Raw genomic sequence first — 15,232 nt, 5'->3', positions numbered from 1 at the left:
TCAGAGGTCAACAGGCACACCCGCAGGCCCCAGAGAAAAAGCAGCAGTGGAGACCCTGCGAGGTGAGGGGGAAGATGTACTCAGCCTCCCGGCCTCTGCCCTGTCGCCTTCCCATGATGCCTCCCGGCCCCAGCCAGGCCAGCCCTGGGTGACTACCTGGGGTTTTGTTCTCGTTGGGGACAATGCAGCGGACGAAGTGGGGCTGTGTGGCCCGCAGATTGGTCATCAGCTTGTTGAGGTTCTCCTGGCAGTGGGGAAGAGTGAGGGAAAGGCACAAAGGGGGCAGAGAACCAGAATTGGATGCCGCAGTGGTCAGGACCGAGACGGGAGCAGGGCCCTAAGTGCCCTGCACTTTTACTCTTTCACTCTCATTCTGGTAATGGGAGACCCTTCGCTGTCTCCCATCACCACCACCAAAGTCTTCACTCCCCTGCCAAATCCCCGTCCCTCCCAGAGCCCCAGGGCTCCCACCCCTTCCCCACAAACCCTGCCCAGGCAGCGTAGGGACGGGAAGCAGCACAGACTTGCTGTGATGTTCACGTGGAGAGGAGTTAAACATCACTGCAAGTCTTAACAGCTGCCCGCCCAAGGCACAGGGGACAGGGCAGGGGGTGAAGGACGGGGCTGGAGGCTGCCAAGAGGGAGGGTCTGTCTCCCAGATGGGGCCTTACCTTGTGCAGCTGGGACACCGTCTGGAACGATGCTGCCTTCTTACGCTTCTCTTTCACCCCAGACTTGGGGGGCTCAGCTAATAGAGACAAGGGGCCTGGTCACTCCAGGGAATGTCGCTCTGTGGGCCCCTGTCAGAGCGGAGATCTTGTCCCTCCGTACTCACTGGAGCAGGAGCCCGCATAATTCTCATAGAGAGTCGCCAGGAGCCTATTCTGTGACTTCTGGAAGATGGGGACCACGGTCTCATTCAGGGGATCCTTGTTTTTCTCCAGCCAGCCCACAATGCTGTAAGGCACCTGGAGAGACAAGTCAGGTGCTGAGCCCGGGTGGGAGACCTGGAGCAGGGCGGGAGGAGCCTGGCTGAGGGCTGGGGTTCCAGCAAGCACCTACCACGCCTGCGTAGTGGACCACCTCGAAGTGGGCCTGGTACTTGCGCTTCTTGTCAGGCCGAGGCTGCTGGAAATTGGGTGACTTCCCCGCGTGGTTGTCGTAGAGCTTGGCCCGGAAGCTGGCGTCTGAGGCCTTGGGGAACATGCATTCCTCCTCCAGGATGGACAGGATGCCCAGTGGCTGGGAACAGAACGAGCTTGAAAAGCCACCATCAAGCCAGTCCATCCTGGAAGGACTGAACCCCTGGTTCCCCAGGCCACCTCCCTTCTGGGAGCCTTCCCAGATCCCCAGCTTCAGCCATCTCCCCGGATGGCCAGACACCACACCCACTCCAAGAACCCATCTCCTAACAGAGAAAAGTTTGTGGCTTGGCTCCAGTCCCCTCCTGCAAAATCTGTAGCACTGAGGTGTCATCTTCACTTCTAACAATGGCAAACCCAAGCTGGCATCTCTGTACCCACTCTCACCCCCGCCACAGCCATGGCTGTCACACACAAACATGGGGTAAGTAAAAAAAAGCCATCAAGTTCACATTTTGCCTTCCTCACTCACTAGCTGTGGGGCCCTCCGACATCACTAAGCCTCAGTCTTCTAACCTGCAGAGTGGGAAGATGAATGTCTTCAGTGCTGACGTAATATTTAAAAAGCTGTCAATCACCTAAACGCCCAGCCGTAGGGGACTGCAGAAATGCATCGTATGAAACTCATCCACTGCATGAACTACTCTTGCCATCAGCAGCATTCAAAATACATTTTCAGAGAAAAAGTAGGATATGAAATGAAATCTGTGTCTATAAAAGAAAATGGATAGGCCAGGCGCAGTGGCCCACGCCTGTAATCCCAGCACTTTAGGAGGCCAAGGTGGGTAGATCACTTGAGGTCAGGAGTTCGAGACCAGCCTGGCCAAAATGGTGAAGCCATGTCTCTATTAAAAATACAAAAATTAGCTAGGTGTGGTGGCGCATGCCTGTAATCCCAGCTACTTGGGAGGTTGAGGCATAAGAATTGCTTGAACCCTGGAGGCGCAGATGGTGCCATTGTACTCCAGCCTGGGCGACAGAGTGAGACTCCATCTCAAAAAAAAAAAAAAAAAGGGATAAAGGATTTCGAGGAAATGAACCTAAGTGTCATGTGACTGGCTGTGATAGGAATGGGGAGAAACATTTTTTCCCCTGCCAATTTTTCAAATTTTCTTTCTTCCATTCTTTGTACAATGGGTAAATATACATAATGTTCCACAATCACAAAAACAAGGAAACACACCCTGCCCTGCACCCAGGGCAGTTCTAGGGATCCAGTGAAATTGTGGCTGCAAATAGGGCCTTGTGAGCTGCAGAATTCTGAGCACCCAGGAGGAGCTGTTGTCCACAGTACTGGGATGCATGCATTCATACTGCTCACACACTCACCAAGGCTCACTCACGGTCAACTCCAACACACCCACTCACACACGTGCCCTTTCACACACAAGCACATAAACGCTGTCACAACTACACTCACATGCATGCTTACTGCAACGCACAGTCACACGCTTCCATGCACACTTGCAGGCTTCCATGCAAGCCAGGTCATCCATCCCTGCTTGCTCACCACACACACCCTCCCTTCCTCAAAGTGACCTTGCCGCGGCACCCACCTTCTCGATGAGGTCGATGCAAGGCTGCAGGTCGAGGCCGAAGTCGATGAAGACCCAGTCGATGCCCTCCCGCTTGTACTCCTCCTGCTCCAGCACAAACATGTGCTGGTTGAAGAACTGCTGCAATTTCTCATTGGTGAAGTTGATGCACAGCTGTTCGAAGCTGTTGAACTACAAGAGGGAGGGGCCTGGCTCAGCAGACCTCTCGCAGATGGGGAAAGGGAGGCCCGGGGAGGGGCATGAGTTCACCCCCAACTTCCAGGCAGAAGGCCAGGGCTTCTGCCCCCCCCCACAGGCCCATGTCCTCTACCTTGGAGAGAACAGAGCCCAAGGTGAGGGCCTGTCCTCACCTCAAAGATCTCAAACCCAGCGATGTCCAGAACCCCGATGAAGAACTGCCGGGGCAGCTTTGTGTCCAGGGTCTGGTTGATCCGAGACACCAGCCACCTGAACAGCCGGTCATAGGTGGCCTTGGCCAGAGCCCCCACAGCAAACACCACCTGGAGGTGCAGGGAGGCTGGGCTGGGACCTGGCAAGGAGGGGACCCTGCCCGGCTGTCCCCCATGGGTTTGGCCTGCAGGCAGCTCACCTGCTCCACACTCTGGCCCTTGGTCACGTACTCGTTCCCTACACGCACCCGGGGGTGCAAAAGGCCTTTGAGGAGGTCCCCACTGCTGACCCCCATCAGGTAGGCAGCCTTGTCAGCACCTGGCAGGGCACACGAGTGGGGTAAGGGAGGAGGACACCACCATGCGCACTCAGGGGCTCTACTGCCTCAGCCTGGGGCTAGGAGAGGGAAGTTAAGAGGGGTCAAGTTCAGGGCTAGCAAACAAAGCCTCAGGAGGGTAAGGGTTTGGAGCTGAGGAGGCAGGGCCAGGTAAGACTGAGGTTAAAGGTTGTGGACAAGAGTTGGGGTTAACCATCATGGACAGGATGCTGAGGTCTGGGTCAAGTTGAAGGCCAGGTTAGGGCCCCTCACTCTCAGTGCCATCGGCCTCCGCCTGCTCCTCCCGCTGCTTCTGCTTGAACTTCATGTTGCCAAAGTGCAGGAGGGCGCCCACGATCTTATAGCAGGCACACTTCTCATCCACGCTGAAGCCTAGGATGTCCATGGCATGCTGGGGGGCGGCAGGGAAAGCGAGTTCAGAGAGGTCTGGGCTCCTCCAGGGTCCAGCCAGGCACTGCCCCGGGGCCATTCATGCAGCTGGGGGCACCGGCAGTGCTGCCCGATCCCACCACAGGCGTCCACAGGGCTCCCCTCCCACCAGAGCTCATACGTCGGTGGCGATGAGCTCCTCCCCATCATTCATGTTGTCCACGGTGATGACGCCCTGGCTGCAGAAGTGGTAGTCATAGGGGTTCATAGACAGAAGCAGCATGTCTGGGGACACAGGGCAGAGAAGGGAGGGTCAGGCAGTGCTTACCGGCTATTCTCCCCACAACAATTGCAGCATAGGGGGTCCTGGGGGGGCAAGCCCAGCAGGAGTCTAGGGCCCTCCCAGAGGACCTCATCTCCCAATCTGGGGCCTAAGTTTCTCATCCTCACTCCCGCCAAGGCTGAGAGCACTGAGAGTGAGGGGCCCTGACCTGGCCTTCACTTTGACCCTGGCTTCTTTTTCTGGTTCTCTGAGGAATGAGCCACAGTCCCCACGTCTCACTCATCTTTTGACTGTTGCTCATGGCCCCCTCTGGCCCAGATCCCATGCTAGATGCTGGCGCACAGGGAAGACCAGACTCTGCCCTCAAGGGGCTTGCCAGAGAGGAGAGCTGGGCCTAGACAGTCATCAGTCTGCCTTGGTGCTGGGTGGGACCTCTCTAGTCTCAGGACAGCAAGTGGGGTTTAGGGCTTAGGCTCCTGGAGGCAGCGATAACACGTTGGCAGGTTGCTGGAGCTAAGAGGACTGTTCCCTAGCAGGAAAGTAACCAAAAGTCCCAAGAAGGAAGAGAGGCCACAGACCCCAGGACAGGGAGGGAAAGACCACCAGGGCCTGGCCTGATGGGGGCCAGGAAGCGCCAGGCAGCCCCTCCAGGTTCTGACTCCCACCCCCTTCATCGTACTGCCCCTCACCCTGCAGCTCTGGCTTCCTCCCTGAGAGGATCTGGTAGTAGACATGGTAGCTGCGCTCACCAGGCAACTGGAAGATCACCCGCGACTTCTCCAGGAGATCTGGGGAGAGGGGACGCTGGCCTGCCATCTCCCACACCTCCCCAGAGTGGACATCCCAAGGGGGCGATGCAGAGGGAGAGAGGTGGGCAGGGAGTGTGCAGGGGGGCTGCATCTGCACCTGCCAGCTTGTGTGGGGAGGGCATCTCCCCTGTGCCTGCGTCATCACACGAGCCGTGTGTCTGTACCTGTGTGTCTGTGTCTCTGGCCAGATGGGTCAGTGTGTGTCCTTGCGTGTGTGTGGGGTGAGTGTGGTGTCTGCGTGTGCAGGTTTTTATCTGTTGGTGTGTCAGCGTGTGTGCGTGTGTGGCCGAGCCTCCGTGTGTGTCTGTGTAGGGGTCAGGGTGTGAATTACAGCCTATCCCTGTCCCCGTCACTGCCTGCCTGCGCTCATCTGTCAAGACCTAGCCATGCAGCCCAATGTGGGGAGTGGCCAACGTGGGGGCCCCTCTGTGTCCCTGGCCCCCTTGAGTGTGGCCTAGGCGCCTGGGGTCTGTGCAGCTGGGTGGTACTGGGGCACTTCCCAGCGGGGTGCCTGGAAGGATGGGGCACTCTACGTGTAGCTGTGCAGCTGGGTGGTACTGGGGCACTTCCCAGCGGGGTGCCTGGAAGGATGGGGCACTCTACATGTAGCTGTGCAGCTGGGGCAGGAGGGCCGTGGGCCAGGCCTGCCCTCTTGGTGGCCAGAGAGAAGACTGGGGACACGCTAGGGGTGCAGTCACAGGAGCCTGACTGGCCAAATGAGGATTTGGGTCTCCATCCTCAGGTGACAGGATCTAGAGAAAGCTTTCAAGCAGGAACAGGATATGACCAGCAAAACTATGGCCGCGTAGAGGAGAGGAAGCTGGAGACCAGGCAGAGGCTGGAATGATGTTCTGGTGATAGGTGAGGTGGCCTGAGCTGGGCAGCAGCCAGGGGGTAGAGAGAAGTGCCCAGAGCAGGCAGGAGCCCAGAAGTCGTGATGACAGAGGCCGAGTTGGGGTGACCGGGCTCAGGCCTCCTTCCCCTGCACCGCCCGCAGGGGGCTGACTCACAGCTATCAATATCCGCGGATGCCAGCTTCCCAGAGGGACCAAAGTGAATGCGGATGAACTTGCCCTGTGGGCAGAGGGGCAGCCCTCAGCCAAGGGGCACAGCCAGCACTGTCCCCACCTGTGCCCGACCTGCCGCTGGTGGCCTACGGCATCCCCGCCACCCCTCCCACCTCAGCCACTCACAAAGCGGGAGGAGTTATCATTCCTCAGGGTCTTGGCGTTGCCAAAGGCCTCCATGGCAGGGTTGGCCTCGATGATTTGATCCTCAAGTGTGCCCTGGGGCGGTGGGGGTGAGGGGGTCTGTCAGTTCTGGTGCCTACCCACCGGGAGGCCAGAGCCACCCATGGCCCCTCTGTTGTGCAGAGGAAGGGGGTACCCCCAGGGCTGCCCCATTGACACTGGCCCCATACTCACCCCCGTCTTTGTTGCCAGAAATTGCTGGGGGAAGAAGACAGACAACATTAGAGGGCCAGGCCTCCGGGGTGGAAGGGCGGGGTGGGGCAGGGTATCAGCGGGAGGCAGCGGGCAGCAGGACAGGGGGGTGGAGTTAGTCACCGGAATGCATGGCCCCCACCCTCAGCCCCTCGGCCTGACCCTCCTGCAGCTGTTAGGAGGCAAAATGCTGGAAAGTGGGAGTGGCACAGCCCCAGCCAGAGTCTCCACCTGCAGCCTCCTCTGCCCCAGCCCGGCCTCTGGCCTCCCTTCATTTTCTAGTCTCCATGCAGTGGCCCTGCTCCAAGCCCCAGGGGCCTCCCAACTAAAATCTAGGGCCCTCCAGAGCCCAGCCCAAGTGCCCCCTCCTCTAGGAAGGCCTCCTGGCTGCTCCAAAGCTGGAATAGACCTCTTCCTGGTCTGAACCTTCCTGCCCTAACCTCCCACTATGACTTACACACCTCTCCTTTGTAATGCAACTGGGTGTGTCTTCATTGTTTGTCTGCCTGTATACCTACCAGTGCGCACAAAGGCCCTGCCAGGTGCCCATTATTAGCCCTAATTTGCAAATGAGGAGACTAAGCTCTGGGCAGGGAGTGGATCTGCTCAAGGCCACACAGCAAGTCAGGAGCAGCAGGGCAGGTGCCCAGCATCCTGCCTCCTGGACGCCATAGCGGTCCTGTGTGTCACCCAGGGGGACTAACTGAATTGAGCAGATCCTCCTTCTCCCCATCCTAACCTCATCCTCACCTTCCCTTCCTTTTCCTTTCCTTCTCTTCCCTACTCCGGATGCTGGGAGCCAAGGAAGAAAGGGAGAGAAGGGAAGGAATGGATTCTGGAGGGAACAGATATACCACCACGGACTTTGTGGTCATTCATTCACCTCCAGGGAGCCCAAGAGTTAAAATACCCACAGGGACATTGGGCAGGGGAGGTGGAACCCCCCAATACACTCCCATCCAGTGCTTTTGTGCAGGGCTCTCTCTAGCCCGTTTGGCCAAATTTGGGGCCAAGGTAAGGGGAGCTGATCAATCTTTTAAGTTCCTGCAGCCATGGCTCCTGCGGGCAGCCTCTCCCACCCCTCCCTTGCCCGACCCTCTCCCCTGGGCTCCACTGTCCCAGCTCCTTTCTGCCCAGGTGCTCCTCTGCCCTTCCAGCTGTGTCCCTGCCAGCTCTGGCCTCTCCCTGACATCTCTTACCTGTCACTTGACCCACCCAACTTTCTGTTACGTCCCCAGAGACCTTTTTAGGGATTTGGAAGACAGGGCAGGAAAGGGAAGGAGGAAAAAGGACCAAAAAGTCAACAGCAAAAACAAAACAAAACAAAACTGAAATGAAAATCAAAAATCAAGACAATCAAATGGGTAAAAAGGAAAAGGCAAAAAAAGAAAAAGAAAAGAAAAGAAAAGAAAGAAAAAAGAGAAAAGAAAGAAAAAAGAGAAAAGAAAGAAAGAAAACGGGGGAAAAACAAGAAAAACACCCAGAATAAAGCAAGGCTCAACAGGACCAGGAGCAGGGACTGGGTGGGGAGGGAGGCCTCGGGCTTCTGGAAAAAGGCAGCCCATCTAAGGGTAGCCACAGGGCTCTGAACAACTGGCCCCAAGGCTAGGGATGAAATGTTATGCCTTAAAAACAAAAACAAAAAAACTTGGCCCCATTGTTTCAGAAATTTCCAAAAACTGTACAGAAATCACAAGGCACAAAATTGCCCTGCCAACCCCGGCTGCTGGGAATGCCCAGTGCCCTGCATGCCAGCCAACCTCTGTGTCTAATGTGTCAGCAGCAGGTAACTGTCAGGGAAACCAAGACAACAACGCTTAGTAAAAGCAGCCCATCTAGTAAACTCTTTCAATATATGAAGGTCACAATGGAAGATAAAAATTACACAAATTTAGAAACGGCAACGTGGCCCCACCCCTCCATGTTTACCAATGGGAAGGCGAAGGCAGGCGCGTCAGGTGGCGACAGCCTTTGTGGTCAAGCCTTGCTCAGGCCAGAGTCCCCCACCAGGGTGGGAGGCTCAGGCAGGGCTCAGGGTTCTGGGGAGTAAAATTTTTAAAAAGGGGGGGAAAAAAAAAGAGGAAGAAAGAAAAGAAAAACAGCGAGAAGCAACGGGGAGCATGCCCGAGTGGGCAAGTCTTACGGCCTTCTTGCCCGGCCCGTCTCCCAGGGCAGCGACGATGGCAAAGTACTGAATGACCCGCTTGGTGTTAACCGTCTTACCGGCCCCCGACTCTCCGCTTGGACGACACAAACATGAGTCACCAATGCCCATCTGGCCTAATTCTCCCCCACCCCCAATGCCTCACCCCTCAAGCAGAGCCCTCCCCCTCTCCTTCCCCCCAGCTTGAAACCCCCAAGGATGGATCAACCCTCAGAGGTGTACAAAGCAAGCCAGTGTAGACCATCCCTGTGAGATGACGACACACGATGATGCCATTGTCCACTACGCACTAACTCAGTGCCCGGCACTTTACTCCATTGGCTCAGTTACGGCTCAGAAAACCCTGGAAGGCAGGCTCCATTATCACCCCCATTTTAGGAACAAGGAACTGGGCCTCAGGAGTTCTGTGGCTGTCCCTGCTGTGTGCCAGGCACATATATCAACTCACTGACTCATAACTTTGTGTGGTAGGTAGGATTTTTTATTTAACTTTTCAATTTTTTTTTTTTGGTAAAGATGGGGTCTCGCTATGTTGCTCAGGCTGGTCTCAAACCCCTGGCCTCAGGCAATCCTCCTGCCTCAGCCTCCCCAAGTGCTGGGATTACAGGTGTGAGCCACCACACTCAGCCGGGCCCGTCTGGGTTAAAGGTACCTGCTTTTTTTTTTTTTTTTTTTTCTTGAGATGGAGTCTCATTCTGTGGCCCAGGCTGGAGTGCAGTGGCGTGATCTTGGCTCACGGCAACCTCCACCTCCTGGGTTCAAGCAATTCTCCTGCCTCAGCCTCCTGAGTAGCTGGGATTACAGGCACCTGCCACCACGCCCGGCTAATTTTTTGTATTTTTAGTAGAGATGGGGTTTCACCATGTTGGCCAGGCTGGTCTCGAACTCCTGACGTCAAGTGATCCACCCACCTCAGGCTCCCAAAGTGCAGAAATTACGGGCATGAGCCACTGCGCCTGGCCAAGGCACTTGCTCTTAACTGCATACGCGCATGCACGCTCACACTAAACATTGTCCATATTGGCCTGACTGGACATGAGCCTGGCATGTAAGAATTATTCTACCATTTTCCCACAGAGGCAATGGAAAGATCAGAGGTAAGATTCAGACATAAGTCGATGGTAAAAAGGAGGAAAAGCAGAGGAATCTTTCCGCTGCCCCTGAGCCAGAATTAGAACCCCAAAGCATCAAGGTGGGAGATTCCAGGCCCCGGGGAGAGGAGGTGTGGGGCTGGTGGTCACTCCGTTTGTGGGTGTCCCCTCCCTATCCCCCATCAAGAACACATCTGTTCAGAATGGGGGCAGGGAAAGTGCTCAGGCCTAATTTAGCTTCAGCTGGGACACTAGCTCCAGGTGGTAAAAGTCCTGGCCTAAGCACTTTGGATTCAATCCTGGGAAATGACTGTGGTACCGCCCTCTTTCTGCCAGATGGCCAGCATTTTCCACCCCACCCCCAGTGCCCCACACTCACGTGATCAGCATGGACTGGTTGTCTCGGTCTGGAGGAAAGGGAAGGGGATAGAGAAGTCAGCCAAGGTGTGGGGCCAGCCACAGGTGGAACACCCTGGGTATCCATCTGCGGCAGACCCCACCACCCAGAGCCAGGAATGGGAAGGAGCAGGTGGGGCTGTCCCTAGTGGAGGTCAGCTCCCATGCGGAGGGACAGAATGGCTGGGCGACCATGTCCAGCAGCGTCAAAAGGGGGGCAGTGCCAGTAGGGGAAGGGGGTCCCTTACAGAGGCCTCCCGGGACCGAGGTCGGGGTCTGGGGTTGGGGAGGAGTCCAGGCGGCCCTTACTGCGCAGCATGTCGTTGTAGGCGTTGTCCGCCACCGCATATATATGGGGCGGGGAATCTGAGCGGCGCTTTCCCTTGTAAGCGGCCACCACGGAGGCCGTATAGACTGGGAGCCATTTGTAGGGGTTGATGGTGACACAGAAGAGGCCTGAGTAGGTCTGAAGAGAGAGTATAGGTAGGGTTTATGTTGTTGTTGTTGTTTTTGAGATGGAGTCTTGCTCTGTCTCCCAGGCTGGAGTACAATGGCATGATCTCGGCTCACCGCAACCTCCGCCTCCTGGGTCCTGCCTCAGCCTCCCAGGGTAGCTAGGACTACAAGCGCGTGCCACCACGACCGGCTAATTTTTGTATTTTTAGTACAGACGGGGTTTCACCATGTTGGCCAGGCTGGTCTCGAACTTCTGACCTCAGGTGATCCGCCCGCCTTGCCCTCCCAAAGTGCTGGGATTACAGGCATGGGCCACCACATCCCCCCCCAGAGGTAGGGTTTTGGGAGGGATACGCAAGTTCCCATCCCCAGGCCCCAGGCCCCAGGCCCCAGTCTTCAGAAGACCCCTGCGATATTCCTCAAGGAGCTACTTGACTTGCCACACCACACCCTCTGTGGCCGTCCTGGCCTCACCCCTGACTTGTGCTCACAGCCCTGCCCCAGCCCACGCGCACGGCCTCCATAGTCCGCAGGTGAGTTCTAGACCCGCCCCGCACTGCTACAGCTACTCCCCTAAGGTCCCAAGGCCCAACCTCCAGCCCCGCCCCCACTGCTCAGAGCCCCGCCTCATCGCTCACAGCCCCACCCCCGCTATGGACCCGCTCTATCATTTACAGCCCCGCCCCACTGCTATGGACCCGCCCCATCGCTTACAGCCCCGCCCCATCGCTCACAGCCCCGCCCCACCGCTATGGGCCCGCCCCCAGCACCTCATCTCTAGCCCCGCCCCACATACAAGCCCCACGCCGCCCATGGCCCGGGCCTGGGGCTCACATAGATCATCCAGCGGGCATAGCGCTGGCGCAGGTTGTGCAGCACAGAGGCCTCGTTCAGGTGCGTCATCATGGCCATGTCCTCCAGTAAGTCGAAGCGAGGCGGGTTCATGGGCTGCAGCTCGGCTTCACGCACCATCAGCACCTACCAGGGAGATCGTGTCAGGGGTCGGGGGACCGGGAGGAACCGACCGACCTCACCTGTCACCCCCACCCACATACCCAGACCCCCTTCAACCAGAGTGCAGATCCTGTTGGCCAGGAGGCCTAGGGACAGAGAGGCTAATCTCAGGAAATGGGGAACGGAACCTTCTGGTCTTTGGTCTCCACGGTGACTCTGCCCCCGGTAGCCTCCGACTTGACCTCGGCCTCCACGTAGGCGTCCTGTTCATCAGGCACCCAGACTCGCTTCTTCCCTGGGTTGCAGAGAGAGCTCTGGACTCAGAGAGGGGCTGAGGCACCTCCAGGGTTCTAGCTGGAGTTCCCAAGCCATGGTATCCATACAGCTGTGACCCTCCCCAAAGCCCCTCTGCCAGGACCCAGGAGTTCCAGTGAAGAACCCTCCAAACCCAGGCTCAGGAAGGGCGGAGCTGGGAGGGTCCCTAGAGATCCCCTTATTGGAGGATGAGTCTGGGTTAATGGTTGGGTTCCAATTCCTGCTTCTGCCATATTTGCCCTCTGACCTCAGGAAAATCCCTGATTCTCTCTGGGCCAGTTCCCTCACATGCAAAATGTTATGGAGATCTCCTTAGGTCCCATACAGAGCAGCCCCTCAATATCAGGCATATGACTATTAGAGAGGGGTCCTGCCTTCCCTATTTCACTGAAGACTCAAATCCAGGCCTCCTAACTGTAACCTGTGCTCTCCTGCCTGGCCAGCTGTCCCCAGAGCTTTGAGGAGCCCAGATTTCATGGTGGTTAGAAGCATGGACTCAGGCTGCAAACCGGAGTTTGTGTCCCCTGCTCTGCCAAGTGCCTGGGTCAGGACCATCTAGAACCATCTAGGACCATCTACATAACCTACAGACCCCAGTACAAAATGACGATGTGGGTCCCCTTGTTGAAAACAATTAAAACTTTCAAGACGGCAACAGCAGAGTGTTGAATCAAGCACAAGGTCCCTCTTAGCCTGGCGCCCTGTGAAGCTAGGTCTGGTGCTGGCCCCACCTCCCCAGGTTGTTGAGATGATGTATGGAAAGTCATCTGCTCTGGGCCTGACACACAATAAGCATTCGGTACACACTGCCTATTGTTAGTATTGTCCTATGAGCAAACCAGGTCATAAATAGTACAGCCTTTATTCCTGTCCCTAATAAAGGGTGGCTTTGGCTCTGCAGAAACCACTAAAAATAACCCCAGCACAAGTTTTGTGGACACGCGGAGGCAGCCTGCACACATGCCGATCAGTCTCATCTCAGAGGCCTCGGGCTCCAGCCTGAGTCTTCATAAACTGCAGCTCCGGAAGGCAGGTGCTATTATCCCATTTCACAGGGGAACAAACCAAGGCTTGCTCACAGACACACAGTGATATACAGTGTCCCTGGGGTTTTAATTTCCAGGCCCCAGACTCTGCAGGAAAGGTCCAGGGCTCCAGCTGTCAGGCCCCAATGCCCCTTCAGCCCTGAGCTGGTGCCACCCCTCCCAATTCCTGGTCTGAGTCCATAAGGGTATCTCTGTGGCTGTGACCCCTCCCCCTCTGTCTCCACTTACCGTCCCATGGGATAGTGTGCACCTTTGTCATCTCCTGGTAGCCCTGGCGGAGGTAGCGGGCAGACTCCCCAAGTTCACTCACATCCATCATGGCAGTGGCACTGGGGTGAAGGAGGAGGAGCTGGAAACCCTGGAGGTTCAAGGCGGCCCAAGGCAGCAGGCACTGGAAGATGGCAGTGACAAGGGAGCTGAACTAGGGCATGATCCCCCAACCCACAAGACCAGATACTAGGCGACTCCCTCTGGCTCCCAATGCAGCCTCCTTGGGTGAGTGCCCAGCATACATGCACACCCTCAAACACCAGGGCTTCCTCCACTCCAGATTCAGAAGACTCGCGGCCACCCATGGACACCCTCACCCACCCGCCCAACCTCCTGCCCTCCCTTCGGCTCCAACCCCAGCCCTGATCACCTACCTCGGCACCACGGTGAGGGCAGGAAGCTCTGCTACCCCTTTTATTGCCACTGTCAAGGTCAGAGGAGGAGAGCTATGTCAGCAATCTCCACGTGTCACAGCCCCCCCAGCCTGGCCACAGGACACAAAAGGCAAATTCCCTTTTATCTCCACCAGCACGGCCCCTGGGCTATTTTTACCTCCCATTGTCAGGGGATCACAAAGGCGGAGAGAGACACTCCACTGAGAGACAGGGAGGCTGGGTGCAGAGACTGACGGGGACAGGGACAAGGCAGTAAGAGGTTCAGGAGACTGAAGAGCTCACAGGGAGAAACCGAGTCACGCAGAGTCTGACACACCCAGAAAAATACCCCACCTCCAGATACAGAGAGCAAGGACACTCAGAGGGGAAACCACAGAATGCCTACTGAGATTGGACCAGCTAGTCCAACCCTCTTGATACATCCAGGGAAACTGAGGCCCAGAGAAAGGAAAGCATTGGCCAAGTCTCACAGATGAGCAATGGCCAAGAACAGATCAAAAAGAGAAGGAGAGAGAAGGAGAAGAACAGATCAAAAAGAGAAGGAGAGAGAAGGAGAAGAACAGATCAAAAAGAGAAGGAGAGAGAAGGAGAACAGATCAAAAAGAGAAGGAGAGAGAGGGAGAGAGAGAGGGGGAGGGGTAGGGGGAGAGGGACATCCTTCTCAGACATCTGCAAAGCGCAAATACCTGTGTCCCCTCGGCTCTACTCAGGGTATAGGGCATCGCCTGCCTCCCAGAGGCTCTCTGGTGCCTCCACTCTGTACCCTACCTCAGAGGCCCACTCTGCCACTTCTATCACCATAGGCGAGATTTGCCTGTTTTGAATGTATATGGTTGAAAATGTAGCTTTGCACTTATTTCTCTATATTTTATCTGGCACACCTGTGCATTTGGAATTGGGAGCGCATCGATGCCCTCTTTTCCCCTTCCTCCCTCCCCATCCTCTTTCTGGGGACCCCCTGGGGAAATCATACATGAAGAAAACCAGCCCTGGAACTTATAGAATCAAGGAATTGTTTGGCTGAAATGGAAGCAAATCAAGGAAATGTAACCCAGTTAGGAGCCCCTTCAGATCCCCACATTGAAGATTTACAGGAAGCCACCTTCCCGTGGCCCACTCTCGACAGAGGTTCAGGACGCTGGCAGTCCATCTGCCTGATACAGTCTTTGGAATGTGTCAGGGCACCTCCAGGCTCTCCTGTCCATCACCCCATTCAGGGCTCCGTGACGCCACAGGATTTTAGAATCGAGAATGAAAGGATCTGAGAACCTCAGACGCCAGACACATGGAACAATGGAGTTCCAGATCCAGGGTTCCAGCCAGAGGCCAGACCAGGCTCACACGGGAAGTCCTCCGACCGATGCGCTCCCATTCCAAATGCACAGGTGTGCTAGACGAAATATAGAGAAATAATTTCCCAGCTACATTTTCAACCATCTACATTCAAAACAGGCAAAACTCGCCTATGGTGACAGAAGTGGCAGAGTGGTCCTCTGAGGGAGGGTAATGGCTGGAGGCACCAGAGAGCCTCTGGGAGGCAGGAAATGCTCTATACGCCGAGTAGAGCCATGGGACACAGGTGCGTGCACTTTGCAAAACAAATCAAGCTGTACATCTAAGATGTATGCACTTTACTGTGTGCATATTACATGAACACATTTAAAATTACAGTGCCGGCCAAGCGCAGTGGCTCACGCTTGTAATCCCAGCACTTTGGGAGGCCGAGGAGGGCGGATCACGAGGTCAGGAGATCGAGACCATCCTGGCTAACACAGTGAAACCCCGTCTCTAGTAAAAATACAAAAAAATTAGAGGTG

The 15,232-nt window shown here is 56.1% G+C and overlaps 1 protein-coding gene across 3 annotated transcripts in view; it reads right to left on the bottom strand.

Moving 5' to 3' along the window:
* The window catches only part of MYH7B (myosin heavy chain 7B), a 46,688-nt gene that overhangs the window by 11,470 nt on the left and 19,986 nt on the right, over positions 1 to 15,232 (bottom strand). For 2 of the 3 annotated variants that reach the window (XM_034947562.2, XM_008957218.5), the window contains exons 4-23: positions 13,395 to 13,443; positions 12,979 to 13,141; positions 11,578 to 11,684; positions 11,270 to 11,413; positions 10,289 to 10,445; positions 9,963 to 9,990; positions 8,472 to 8,568; positions 6,311 to 6,334; positions 6,080 to 6,172; positions 5,897 to 5,960; positions 4,767 to 4,865; positions 3,976 to 4,079; positions 3,678 to 3,816; positions 3,288 to 3,406; positions 3,049 to 3,198; positions 2,699 to 2,869; positions 1,063 to 1,242; positions 836 to 968; positions 672 to 748; positions 157 to 244 (exon numbers count right to left, since the gene is read on the bottom strand). In XM_034947562.2, the coding sequence (XP_034803453.1) occupies positions 157 to 244; positions 672 to 748; positions 836 to 968; positions 1,063 to 1,242; positions 2,699 to 2,869; positions 3,049 to 3,198; positions 3,288 to 3,406; positions 3,678 to 3,816; positions 3,976 to 4,079; positions 4,767 to 4,865; positions 5,897 to 5,960; positions 6,080 to 6,172; positions 6,311 to 6,334; positions 8,472 to 8,568; positions 9,963 to 9,990; positions 10,289 to 10,445; positions 11,270 to 11,413; positions 11,578 to 11,684; positions 12,979 to 13,141; positions 13,395 to 13,443 (2,186 nt within the window). Of the gene's footprint in view, positions 1 to 156; positions 245 to 671; positions 749 to 835; positions 969 to 1,062; positions 1,243 to 2,698; positions 2,870 to 3,048; positions 3,199 to 3,287; positions 3,407 to 3,677; positions 3,817 to 3,975; positions 4,080 to 4,766; positions 4,866 to 5,896; positions 5,961 to 6,079; positions 6,173 to 6,310; positions 6,335 to 8,471; positions 8,569 to 9,962; positions 9,991 to 10,288; positions 10,446 to 11,269; positions 11,414 to 11,577; positions 11,685 to 12,978; positions 13,142 to 13,394; positions 13,444 to 15,232 lie in introns of those variants that run through there. The other variant, XM_055104980.1, reaches the window with a different exon arrangement.

Source organism: Pan paniscus, chromosome 21 (assembly GCF_029289425.2).
Source record: "Pan paniscus chromosome 21, NHGRI_mPanPan1-v2.0_pri, whole genome shotgun sequence".
Classification (NCBI taxonomy): Eukaryota; Metazoa; Chordata; class Mammalia; order Primates; family Hominidae; genus Pan; species Pan paniscus.
Note: the sequence above shows the minus strand (reverse complement) of the source record. Positions and strands in the feature narration are given on the sequence as shown.